Source organism: Boleophthalmus pectinirostris, unplaced genomic scaffold, assembly GCF_026225935.1.
Source record: "Boleophthalmus pectinirostris isolate CB_2022bp ecotype Guang Dong unplaced genomic scaffold, ASM2622593v1 HiC_scaffold_18, whole genome shotgun sequence".
In the NCBI taxonomy this organism is placed as follows: Eukaryota; Metazoa; Chordata; class Actinopteri; order Gobiiformes; family Gobiidae; genus Boleophthalmus; species Boleophthalmus pectinirostris.
In genome coordinates, this window is record NW_026571133.1 from 39,431,135 (window position 1) to 39,444,635 (window position 13,501).

The following is a 13,501-nucleotide window of genomic DNA, read 5'->3' on the forward strand; positions in this document are numbered from 1 at the left end:
AGCTGTTTATCCTTCAAATAACTACAGAATAGTTATTTGTATGAATGAAATAAGCCTGACTTAAAAAAACTCACTCAGAAAGCCCCAGATGACCTGGGCATTGAACCTAAAACCTTCTGGCTGTGAGGCATAACTACTTACCACTCAGCCACCTTGGATGATGTAGTGACAACCTGGACGTATGGGCCAGTGACGTGAGACTCGACATGGACTTACCTGTATTTGACTTGGGACTTGACTCGGACTTGAGGTCAAAGACTTGAGACTTACCTGAGACTTGCAAAACAACGACTTGTCCCACCTCTGCTGTCAAACATTCTAAAGTAATAAGATCTTCATGAAGAAAAGTTACATAAGTGATACCTGATATGAACCGATACAGTTAACTTATTACACAAGAGTCCAGATTGTGTTATGCAACTGTTATTTATCCTTCAAACAACTACAGAATAATTATTTGTATAAATGAAATAAGCCTAACTAACAAACTTCACACAGAAAGGCCCGGGTGACCTGGGGATTGAACCCAAAACCTTCTTGCTGTGAGGCATAAATGCTAACCACTCTGCCACTGTGAAGCCTTACACAGTGTGGAGACGAGCTTGTAGCTCTTCCGGTCCAAGTCAAGTCCCATGTCTTAGTCCATTTATCACGTCAAGTCTCAAGTCCTAAAATAGTGACTCAAGTCTGAGTCCAAGTCACAACTTACAAGTCCCACCTCTCCACAACATACATATCATCAGTACCGTACTGAGGATTTTGGATATTTTTTGGATATCATTACATCCCTAATCGTGAGCCTCCCCATCATATCGTTCAGCTTTCCCACGATATCTCAGTAAATATCGTACCGTGAGGTTCATACTGTGATGATATTGTATCGTTACACCCCTAGTATCGGTACATCCCTAGAATTTACCCACTTTTTGCCAGAACAAGGACATAAGTTGTACTAGTATACCAGTCTTTCACAACCAGGCACACATGGACTTTTTAACACTTCCCAGAGACTTATAATTAAAAATGATGTTGAGTCCTATTATTTACTCCTAACATAATAATAGTTACATGTACAAACCCTTGGCTTTCTTTCAATTAGTTTCTTAATGAAGTCTGCTAAAAAATGTCTGCATAATCCCTCAGTCGTCTAGACCTAATCTAACCAGGCTGGTGTCACCTAGTGCCGCCGCTCAATTTCATTTCTCTCCAGCGACTAGGTCAGGAATTGGAATATACTAGACGGTTCGCAAAAACCCCGGACGTACGAGTTCGGGCACCAGCCAATCAGCGAAGAGTCGTACATTCTGTGTTAGCAAAGATTCCCGAGATCAAGGAAAAAAGCTGGAACAAAGAGAATGTTTGGTGAATTTTATCAAGGGGAAAAGACATTACTGTCCTTCTTCCTACGGGATTCTAAAAAAAGTACCCACCTGCCGTCGAGCGAACGAATCCTAATGCTGCCAGGTCAGACGGTTTCCACAAAGTGAAACCAGTCGATGAATCATTCTAGACCTAATCCATAGCAAAAGAAAAATGCTGTCTTTTTTTTTTCAATACAGTGAAGATGCTCAAGTTCAGGATCTTTTTTAATGAATATTTTTTAAATTTTTTTGTTACATTCCACACATGTTCACTCATAGTTTCGATGCCTTCCGTGAGAATCTACAACGTAAACAGAGACGCAAATAAAGACAAAACAAAAATGTAAAAATGTGGCTGAACTTTTGACTTGTAGTGTAATAAAAACAATAAAACAGAATCATAATAATTGACAAACTCATAAATTGTACCTGAGTTAGCCGGACAAACCTTGGTGACAAAAAATGTAACGACCCACTGCCTTATACCGCAGCAGCAGAACCTTCCAGCCTCTTCATCTCCTCCCAAAACTAACCATCGATATTCAGTCATGTATCAGTTTTTTTCCTAATTATCTTGAAATTCTGGATTTACGATGAGAGAAATTGTCCGTTTTCTCTTGTTCTTCACAGCTTTGATCGTCTCCCGTCCTCCGCCTCCTCCTCCTTTTCTCAAACGGCGTACCCGAACTTGCTGTCGTACTGTACCGGGGTGTAGACTTGGTTTTTGCTGGACGGGGGGTCGGAGGTCACGTCGTCGGACCAGCTGAGCTCCGTGCCCCCCAGAGGGTCATAGGTCACGTGGTGCTGGGAGGGGCCGCTGCTCCTGGTGGTCCTGCGGCTGACGGGTCGGCTCTCCGGAGGGGGGACGTCCTCTCTGCAAAAGAAAATATGAGGATAATGAAGACGGAGACAATAGACCTAAAAATAGTTCCAGAAGTGAAAAATGTTGATGATGAAAATGCACGAGGACTTTTGGCAGTGGTTTTATTTGTGTGCTTTTATTTTGAAATTGTTTATAAGTGTGCCTTGTGGTTTTACTTCCTGTTTTTAATGATCTCTTTTTGTCCTGGTCTGGTTTAGTCCTGGTCTAGACCTGGTCTAGTCCTGGTTCATTCCTGGTCTAGTCCTGGTTTAGTCCTGGTCTAGTCCTGGTCTGGTTTAGTCCTGGTTTAGTCCTGATTTAGTCATCGTTTGGTTTAGTCCTGGTCTAGTCCTGGTTTAGTCCTGGTCTAGTCCTGATTCATTCCTAGTCTAGTCCTGGTCTGGTTTAGTCCTGGCCTAGTCCTGTTCTGGTTTAGTCCTCGTCTAGTCCTGGTCTGGTTTAGTCCTAGTTTAGTCCTGGTTTAGCCCTGTCTTAATCCTCATCTGGTTTAGTCCTAGTCTAGTCTTGGTCTAGTCCTGGTTCATTCCTGGTCTAGTTCTGTAAAAGTCCTGGTCTAGTCCTGATCTGGTTTAGTCCTGGTTTAGTTCTGGTCTAGTCCTGGTTCATTCCTAGTCTAGTCCAGGTCTGGTTTAGCCCTGGCCTAGTCCTCATCTGGTTTAGTCTTGGTCTAGTCTTGGTCTAGTCCTGATCTTGTTTACTCCAGGTCTAATCCTGTTCGAGTCCTGGTGTGGTCTGGTGGTGGTCTGGTGAAATCCTGGTCTAGTCCTGGTCTGGCTTAGTCCTGGTCTAGTCCTGTTCTGCTTCAGTCCAGGTTTAGTCCTCATCTGTTTTAGTCCTGGTCTAGTCCTGCTGGTTTCGTCCTTGTCTAGTCCTGGTGTAGTCCTGGTTTATTCCTGGTGTAGTCCTGGTCAAATCCTGTTCTGGTTTAGTTCTGGTCAGAATTAGTCCTAGTTTAGTCCTGTAGAAGCCTTGGCCTGGTTTAGTCCAGGTCTAGTCATCATCTGGTTTAGTCCTGGTCTAGTCCTGGTCTAGTTTAGTCCTTATCTGATTTAGTCCTGGTCTGGTTTAGTCCTGGTTTAGTCCAGGTTTAGTCCAGGTTTAGTCGTCATCTGGTTTAGTCCTGGTTTAGTCCAGGTTTAGTCGTCATCTGGTTTAGTCCTGGTCTAGTCCTGGTCTAGTTTAGTTCAATCTAATCCTGTAGAAGTCCTGGTCTGCTTCATTCCTGATGTAGTCCTGGTGTAGTCCTGGTCTGGTTTAGTCCTGGCCTAGTCCTGTTCTCGTCTAGACCTGTTTTGGTTTAGTCCTGGTCTAGCGTTGGTCTGGTTTAGTCCTGGTTTAGTCTTAATCTGGTTTAGTCCTGGTCTTGTCCTGGTCTGGTTTAGTCTTCATGTTGTTTAGTCTTGGTCTAGTCCTCGTCTGGGTTAGTCTTGGTCTAGTCCTCGTCTGGGTTAGTCTTGGTCTAGTCCTCGTCTGGGTTAGTCCTGGTCTAGTCCTGGCCTAGTCCTGGTTTAATCCTGGTCTAATCCTGCAGAAATCCTGGTCTGATCTGGTTTAGTCCGGGTTAGATTCTGTAATTCTCTGTATTTCTTGAGTATATCCCATCTGTTACTGACTGTATGTGAATTGCGCTGCGTTTCTTTGGACTCGTGTGTGTTTGTTCGCAGTTTCACAGTGGTAGATTTAATAACCTTTCAGACGTTGCTGCTTCTTCTTCGTCTCAGTATTGGCTAATCTCTAATAACGTTGCCTAAGAATGTTTCCACGCTCTTCAAAGTGAATAAAGACTCTTAATGGGATGAACCGGGTGGGCAAATGTCAGCGTCAGGGTAATTGAATTTAGCTGGAAAATGCTTGGGAGATTTTCGAGTTTCGGAAAGCGTCTCGTCTCGTGATTATATGTGAAGAAAGGGTCCGCGCTTCAGGAGGAAACGTTCAAGTATCGGGGTCGTGCGGAGTGGGAATAAACGACGGGGATCGAAATGAAAAGGGATGAAGACTAAACACGGAGGCAACAGGTGATAGAAGTGGACGCGGTTAAGATAAGTCGAGGAGTTTACACGCAACGTCTGTGTGGAAGCGAGGAGATCGTCAGGACTAAACCAGAACTGGACCAGGACTGAACCAGGACTGAACCAGGACTAAACCAGAGCTGAACCAGGACTGGACCAGGACTGAACCAGGATGAAACCAGGACTAAACCAGGACTAAACCATGACTGAACCAGGACTAAACCAGGACTGGACCAGGACTAAACCAATACTAAACCAGGACTGAAGCAGGACTAAACCAAAACTGAACCAGGACTAAACCAGGACTGAACCAGAACTGAATCAGGACTAAACCAGGACAAAACCAAGACTAAACCAGGACTGAACCAGGACAAAACCAGAACTGAACCAGGACTAAACCAGGACTAAACCAGGACTGAACCAGGACTAAACCAGAACTGAACCAGGACTAAACCAGAACTGAACCAGGATTAAACCAGGACTAAACCAGGACTAAACCAGGACTAAACCAGGACTAAACCAGAACTGAACCAGGACTAAACCAGAACTTAACCAGGACTAAACCAGGTCTAAACCAGGACTTAACCAGGACTAAACCAGGACTTAACCAGGACTAAACCAGGACTTAACCAGGACTAAACCAGGACTGAACAAGGACTAAACCAGGACTGGACCAGGACTGGAGCAAGACTAAACCAGAACTGAACCAGGATTAAACCAGGACTAAACCAGAACTGAACCAGGACTAAACCAGGACTAAACCAGGACTGAACCAGGACTAAACCAGAACTGAACCAGGACTGAACCAGGACTAAACAAGGATTGAACCAGGACTAAACCAGAACTGAACCAGGACTAAACAAGGATTGAACCAGGACTAAACCAGAACTGAACCAGGATTAAACCAGGACTAAACCAGGACTAAACCAGGACTAAACCAGAACTGAACCAGGACTAAACCAGGTCTAAACCAGGACTTAACCAGGACTAAACCAGGACTTAACCAGGACTAAACCAGGACTGAACAAGGACTAAACCAGGACTGGACCAGGACTGTTCCAGCTGGGCCAAGCTGAAGATTGAGACGGAGCCCCTCACCCAGAGTCTCAACCCGGTCACCTCCGCCCCGCCTCGTACATCATCAATAAAACTTCTTTGTCGTTCTTGGTGTGGTCCTTGCTAGTGAATATTTCTTACGCTGAGAGTGGGATTTGAACCCCCAACTGTAGACAAACAGGACAAACACTCAACTGACTGAGCTACCCAGCTACTGCTCACTATCATTTTAGTTACTTTTACATATTTTAATTTTATTTTTTCTTTCCTTGCCGTATATTTATTTTGCTTCAGCCGGATCTGCTACTGCATTTCCCTGATTGGCTAATCCACTTGTCAATCGCCGCCCCCTGAACTCCGACCTGCCAGAGGTGGGACCAAGTCATCGTTTTGCAAGTCTCAAGTAAGTCTCAAGTCTTTGACCTCAAGTCTGAGTCAAGTCCTAAGTCAAATACAGACAAGTCCAAGTCGAGTCTCGAGTCACTGGCCCATAAGTCCAAGTCAAGTCCAAGTCGTCTGCTTTGAGCTTCAAGTATTTTCAAGTCTTTAAACCAAAACACCAAATACAGTTTAGATTTTTGCAATTTATGACTTTTAAGATAAATTGTACTTAAAAAATCATAGTATATTTACATGTGAGTATTTATAGTATATGTAAGAGTTGTAGAAATGCTTTTTTTTTTCTTTTTAAAAGCCTGGACAAGATCTTAGTGTGACTCATTATAGTCAGAACAGAAAGAATTCAGATTTAAAAGTTATTCTCAAGTCTTCTCAAGTCACACTCAAGTCTGAGTCAAGTCCCAAGTCACTGACCTTCATTTCCAAGTCAAGTCCCAAATCTTAGTCCATTTTATCAAGTCAAGTCTCAAGTCCTAAAAATAGTGACTCAAGTCTGACTCGAGTCCAAGTCACGACTTGCAAGTCCCCATCACTACCACCTGGTAAGTTTTTGCTTCTATGTCACAAAAACCACATGACCTGGTGTTTATGCCGCCATATTGGAGGTCAAACTGTCCATCTAGACCAGTGGTGCCCAATACGTCGATCGAGATCTACCAGTCGATCTCCAAGCTCGTGTGGGTAGATCGCAGTGTCGTAGGACTCGTCTCGGACTCGATCGCGTTTGGACTCGGTCTAGTCTCTCACTCCAGGTCTGACACTCAACAAGTGTGATCATATTTCATTATGGCCGCTGGTGTCGGCAATAAACTTGTACCGGTGTGTGGGAGTGTGCGGGAGTGTGCGGGAGTGTGCGGGAGTGTGCGGGAGTGTGCGGGGCTGTGTGGGAGTGTGCGGGGCTGTGTGGGAGTGTGTGGGAGTGTGCGGGGGCATCTCTCTGTAGCCTGTGCGTTCATTTGAACCCGTGGATAATGTGCGGCACATCACAAACTCACACACTCCCTGCGCGTGCCTTGTCCACAACAGCGTGTGTCTTCGTGTGTCTTCGTGTGTCTTCGTGTGTCTTCGTGTGTCTTCGTGTGTCTTCGTGTGTCCTCGTGTACCAGCGTGTATCACAGGAGAGGTTCAACTTTTTCAAACATCTTGTCTGTTCATCTGTGTCACGTCAGCGCGCCGCTCCTCACCTTTTCACTCTCCCTCTTCTCCCCGTGTACAGCACACAGACTCCTCCTCAATGCGCTGATTAGAACAAGACGAAATGCGAAGCAAAAACTAATCTAAATGTATGTTCCAGTGTTGGCACAGAGGAGCCTACAGCACAGAACAGAACTACTGCGACATGTGGCTGAAGTTTGCCTAATAAAAGTTCACAAATGCATCTGTGTTTGTCACGATGTGCGTTTGGTTTGATAATGTGTAGAGGTAAATACCATTGCAGAAGCAGAAAAAGAATGTAACTGCAGTTAGACACTTGAAAAAAACAGGTTTAAAAATCCTACCCACTTCATTTTTTTCACAGTTTTGTGTAAAGTGTCAGTGGAAGATCCCTTAAAGAAGAGCTTCTCAAGCTGTGGATAAGGGTCCAAAAAAGAGGAGCAGAGTGTTTCAGTGCAGAACAGTTTGCTTGGTCTTGTATTAGGTAGATCATTTTGACTTGGTCATTTTATAAGTAGCCCACATGCTGAAAAAGTGTGGGCACCCCTGATCTAGACCAACGTGTAGTATTAGTGTGTGATAACATTTGAATTGAATAACAATGGTTTTGACCTGTGTTGCTTTTGGATGTTCTGCCTGGAGTCAATCTGCTAAAGAAAGAGGCCAAAGTATCTTTCTGTCCGATCCCGGCTGATAAAGATCGCAGGCAGAGGTGGAGAGCGACATAAAAAGAGAGGGATGGAGCCACTGAGTACAGTCGCCTGTGCAGTCAGCATTTCATTTCTGGTGAGGGACCATCTCCACACAAATGAAAAAGAGATTTACAGTAAATGAAATAAGATATATACCAAAAGTGTTTTTTTCTCGTAGTTATGAAGAATGATAACCCATTTTCACCAGATTATGTCCAATCATTATTCCCGTACACACCCCATCACCAGTGAAAGACAAAGCAGAATGTTCGCTTATTTCCTATGAAAGAAGATCTAACATGAAAAAAAACAGATACTACATCGGAATTAGATCGGGATCTATTCCACAACCCAGGAGGACGACTTTACCTTTCTAATGACGGCTGATCTAACAAGCTGGCGGTTTCGGACAGTTGTATGTCACCTGCGCTGTTTAAAGTCGCCATGATTGTATTATAACTGATAGTCCGGTTCCTTATATTCACATTTTAACCTTAGTGGGATCTTTTGGGATTTGCTAAACGATATATTTTTGGAAAGGTTATAGTATATGGAGTCTGAAAATCAATGTTTGCATTTGCGCAGCTCGGCCTGCTAGGTCGACACTGGTTTAGTCCTGGTTAAGTCCTGGTTTAGTCTTGATTCAGTTCTATACCGGTCCTGGATTAGTCCCGGTCCAGTCCTGTACCAGTCCTGGTCTAGTCCTGAGCCAGTCCTGGTTTAGACCTGGTTTAGTCCTGGTTCAATCCTGGTCTAATACTGGTCTAGTACTGGTCCAGTTGCCTTTATACTAACTAGCCTTCCTATTTTTATAGCTGATGTTACGACATATCCGTCGTAATATCAGTAAAGCAGAGTAAGTTACGGACTTCGCTCATCCCGTGCGAATGCGCTGCTGTTACGTCCCAGGAAGACGAGTCCCAACATATTTTAAAAGGACACGGAAACCAAATTAAAGATGAGAGTTTTTTTTTCTTTTTTCTTTCTGTGGAGATGTTTTTAAACCCAAAAAGAAACCCCTAACCCGTGCCCAAACCAAGAAACCAAGAAAAGTAACAACAGAAAAGTGGACCTGATGAGCCGGCCAAAGAGAACAAAAGGGTGCTACACCGGGCCAACCCTATAGGCGAGTTTCATTGTTGACAAAAGTGCGCGTTGCATGCTGGGAATTATTTTGGTCGGTGGCAAGAAACTAATTCAACATGACGGATGGAGCGAGAAAGCACGTAAAGGGTATTGATCCTGGTTATTTCTCCACTCCAACAGCAGAGGACCCAAGACCATTTGACCAGAAATTGGTCATAAGCATCGACAGACGCCAAATCACCCTTTTCAACCCCGACAGAGTCTGGACCAAACCAAATTTCTGGTCGGAATCACCAACTAAGTGGCCAAATATTCACTTTGGCGATATCCACAATGACTTGGTGGAAACTCCTGGGCCATTCACAGCAGAAAAGATGAAAACCTCCAAGAGTCTTGATGTGTTGTTGAACTTGTTGGAGTCCACGGTTTGTTAGGATCTTCTACGTTTGCTCTGCGATGTTTGAAAGCCATTTAATTCGCCGTTACCGGTTCTTTTCACTCGAAATACGGAAAAGACATTTTCCTTCTTCCGTGCTTCTATTTGTGCATCCGAAAATGCAGCAGGAATTTCCCATTATCGGGGATAAATACTCGAGGTTACGCACTGTGTTTGAACGCTATCATGTTTCTTGCCTCCGACCAAAATATTTCCCAGCATGCAACGCGGGCTTTTAATAACAATGACGTCAGCTGAACCAGGGCCGTAGGAGCCGGTGCCAGCACCCATAACTAAAGACCAAAAAAACCCAACAACCTAAACCCAACAGAAAAGCGAAAACAGGACAGCCGGTCCCACCGGGTCAAAACAGGAGGTAGAGAGTGAGAAGAGTGAGAGAGAGGCGGCGCCGGGCTCGAGCATTTAAGGGCTCCTGCCGGAAATGAGTATTAAAAAAAACTACAAAAACATAACCAACTTACAAAAACAAAACTAGGCAGAAATGCTACAAAAAATATAGACAATAAAAAAACGGGGGGAAACCAAAAAGTGCCCAAACGTAACAGCTGCAAATAACACAGACGTGGGGCGGTAATATACAAATTACCACACGTCCCCAGATTGTACTTATCCCACGCGAGTAGGGCTTAAGCCAGGGGTGGGCAAACTACGGCCCGGGGGCCGTATGCGGCCCTTTAAACCTTTCAATCCGGCCCGCTGAACTGGAATAAATTACAATAATAAACCTTGTTGATGTTTTATTTGTCATGCATTTCTGGCGTTTCCCAGTAGATGGTGCACTATATATACATTGAGGTGCGGTGTATTATGTTGGCCGCAATGCTTTATGGGAAAGTGTTCTTACAGGAGTTATTCGGACCATGAGTGAAGTAGAAGTGTTTCAAGATAAAAGGCTGCAATGCTTCCATTTTAAATTGGTAAAAATCAAACACTGAAAACTTTAAACTCAGAGTTGTAATGTTTAGTAATTACAACTTCATAGAGTCGGTTTTACTGCTCTTGTGGTTATATGTGTGTGGTTAAATGGCGTGAGCTTTGAATTTGAGCTATTTTTAGTCGGATTTGAAAACATTAAGCTCAGCTGTTTGTTCACGTGTTGGTGTGCAGTGGAACAGGTCTTTACATTTTATGTAGTTTTGAAGCGCATAGTGTGACACCGAAGTCCTACATAAACGTCAATATGAATGTAATGAAGCCAAGCTCTTAACACGTCATGTCCTGTCTTCTGTCCGGCCCTTCAGTCAAACTTTAGGACCCTATGTGGCCCGCGAGCCGAAAAGTTTGCCCACCCCTGGCTTAAGCCATAGACCATAAACAGTCGTGAACAAAATTATTGGTACCCCTCTGGCAATGAAAGAAAAATTCGACAATCATCACTGAAATAACTTAAAACACCATCTGGATCAACCCCAATCTTGACCTCCACTGTGGCCGCCAAAACATTAATCACACGACTGCCACGTCACACGCAAATCCTCATTGTATTATTTTGGCCACTTTCTATGATAATGTGTTTTTGAGGATCTGGCAACACTGCAATAATGCAAATACAACTTCAGGACTTGTTGAACTCACTTTTACTATTCCGCCCACACACCGCCAGCTCCTCTGAATAGAATTACATTAGACTGTGAAGACCTTGGAGACCGTTCTGAGCCAAGTTGCTTTTTTTATGTCACTCGGTAGCTCCAGTCCCTCCTCTCCTCTCCTCGCTCCGCTCCCTCCCCTCCGCCCAAAGCCTGCCCGGTATAACTCAGTGAAGTACAGATTACTTTTGGCACGCTCCAAATACTATAGCACTGGCCAGTCTGCTCCTATCCACTCCACTGCCAGCTCGGAGCCCTCCAGCGCGTTAGCATTCAGTGTGTGTGTAAGTGCAGCTCCGAGTGAACACAACACAAAGGGAGTATACAAGGGAGAGGAGTTCCAAGGACCGCTGCTGCACATAATGCGTGCGAGGCTTTCAAATATATCTGTATTCTAGCAGTGTGCATGCATGTGTCTACTTTTGCAGGGACGAGGTAGTAGTGAGGTGCCGTATTCTTCACAACGGTGTTTTGTGTAAAGGTGTGTGATGTCACTTTTCAGGTGGAATCGTGGTAGTGTTGTAGTCAAGATCACACTGCTCGAGAACAAGAACAGTCCGAGACCACAGTGTCCCCAGACCAGGACAAGACCAAGACCTCTGAGAGTCGAGACCAGGACAAGACCAAGACCACGGCCCATCCAGACCAAATCAAGACCTTCTTTGTCATTTTCTACATTTATTTGTATTTTACAGTTATTTTGGCACATATATATCAATGTTTTTATAAATCTATCTCCGTTTGATCTGATTAACGTTCATTTAGGCATAAAATAAGCCAAGCAAACTGTACTGCACTGAAACACTGCGCTCCTTTTTTGGACCCACACTTTGAGAACACTTTCTTTAAGATAACACTTTACACAAAACTCTGAAGAATGTGGGTAGGATTTTTAAACCTTTTTTTTTTTTTCAAGTTTCTAATTGCAGTTACATTCTCTTACTGGTTTTGCAGAGAGATTTAGCCTTTGCACATTTACCAAAAGCACATCATGACAAATACAGATTCATTTGTGCACTTTTATTGGCAAACTTCAGCCACATGTTGCAGTAAGAAGTAAACCGCCGACAGCAGCGGCCGTAATGAAATATGATCGCACTCGACAAGTGTCAGTCCTCGAGTCCGAGACAAGACCGAGTCCAAGCGCCTTCAAGACCGAGACAAGACCGAGTCCAAGCGCCTTCAAGACCGAGACAAGACCGAGTCCAAACGCGCTCAAATCCGAGACGAGACCAAGACCGTAAAAAAACTAGTCTCAAGGCCGGTCTCGAGACCAAGACCGGTCTTGAGCACTACGACACTATACCACGGAGACACAATGCACACAAATACAACCAAATAAGGTTTAACAGTCTGAATTCTCAAGGTTTATTCGTTTGTTAATTGATTTAAAAAGTACATTTTCAGGTTTGTGATCAGTACGAGTGTTCATGGTAGGGTGAGAATGGTTGAAATTCAGGACGGTGTTGGCTGAATACACACAAAACGGAAGAAAGAACAAAATAAAAATGTAAATGACAAATCAGGGTCCACACTAAAAATGACTTGATGTAATGAGCTACATGATATAGGGGAGTGTTTGGTTGTGGCACTGCCTTCCCTCTGCTCTCCACTCAGCAGCACACGCAGCGGCTGTTGCGTCCTGTCAGCACGCGCCTTCAGTCAGACGCTCTTCCCTGTTGCAACACAGGATGCAACCAAGGCCAATATACGCTTTACGAATAGAGCAGTTTTTAATGTTTATCAGAAAATAACTACTCACTATTCAGTTTTAGTATAACTTTCTGAACATTTAGGTCCAGATTTCGGGGCTGTCCTGAATTTTTTGGGACGTCTGGTCATCCTAGTTCATGGTCTAGTTTAGGGGTTTGCATGCAAATTTTCAAACTCCTAATCCCTGTCTCCATGGAGATTGCACTGTCAAAATGTTTATTTTATTAAAATGTTATGTAATTATTTATCAAAATTGCAAGTGAGCACAGAAACTGGACAAAATTAACTATGGTACTCTGCACTGGCATCTTGCTTGGTGTACTACATGCATCTTTATGGTGGAATGTTCAGCAGTTACCATGGTGACACAATGCACACTTCAGCAAACACTGTCACAACTTTTTTTTTTTTTTTTTTAGATTGTCTGGAAACTCATTGAATCTCATATCTTCTGTCTGTGTCCAACCAGGAAAATACGATGATAAACTTAAAAGTTAAGTAACTTTTTAGACTAAGTAAAGCCATGTTTTTTATTTCATTGCGGTTGTGTTTGTTGCACTGAAAAACATGCGTCCTTATTATGAGCAGGCTTGCATCTCCACAAACCTGACTCTTACTTGGCCTGGAGGAGGAATACCTTGAACTGAATACATGTACGGAGCATACATATTCAGAATACTAAGTTTGACTCATTGTATTCAGCTACTCTTTCATTTGGTGCTATTCAGAATATAGACACACAAAGGAATACATTGCGGTACATTCTCATATTTTTTTTGTACTAATCTGAAAGTTATTAGTGAGAAAGAAGAAAACAACTCTTACAATGTGAGCGTGTGCAATTTCCCTTCCCTAATTGGATGTAAATGAAGGCAAAACAAACTGTGCGACTAAAATAAAACAGTTTATATAAGCCTGTAATTGCAAATCATGTTTTTTACTTTATAATATAATGCGACTCGATGTAAAAGTATTCAGAATGCAGTACCGTGATTGAATACAGAATCCCGCTCTCGACATAAACATCATCGGTTGAGCGGTCACAAGTTGGTGGTGCGAATTGAGCTCCCACGGACAAATGCTGCCGTCGTGTCCCTGAGCAAG

At 43.6% G+C, this 13,501-nt stretch overlaps 1 protein-coding gene across 1 annotated transcript in view; it reads right to left on the minus strand.

Annotated features, from left to right (window-relative positions):
- Positions 1-1,652: 1,652 nt before the first annotated feature.
- The window catches only part of vsig8a (V-set and immunoglobulin domain containing 8a), a 69,580-nt gene continuing 57,731 nt past the window's right edge, over positions 1,653-13,501 (minus strand). The window contains exon 7 of the mRNA XM_020938200.2: positions 1,653-2,235. Within this exon, the coding sequence (XP_020793859.1) occupies positions 2,031-2,235 (205 nt within the window). The 3' untranslated portion in view covers positions 1,653-2,030. The remainder of the gene's footprint in view (positions 2,236-13,501) is intronic.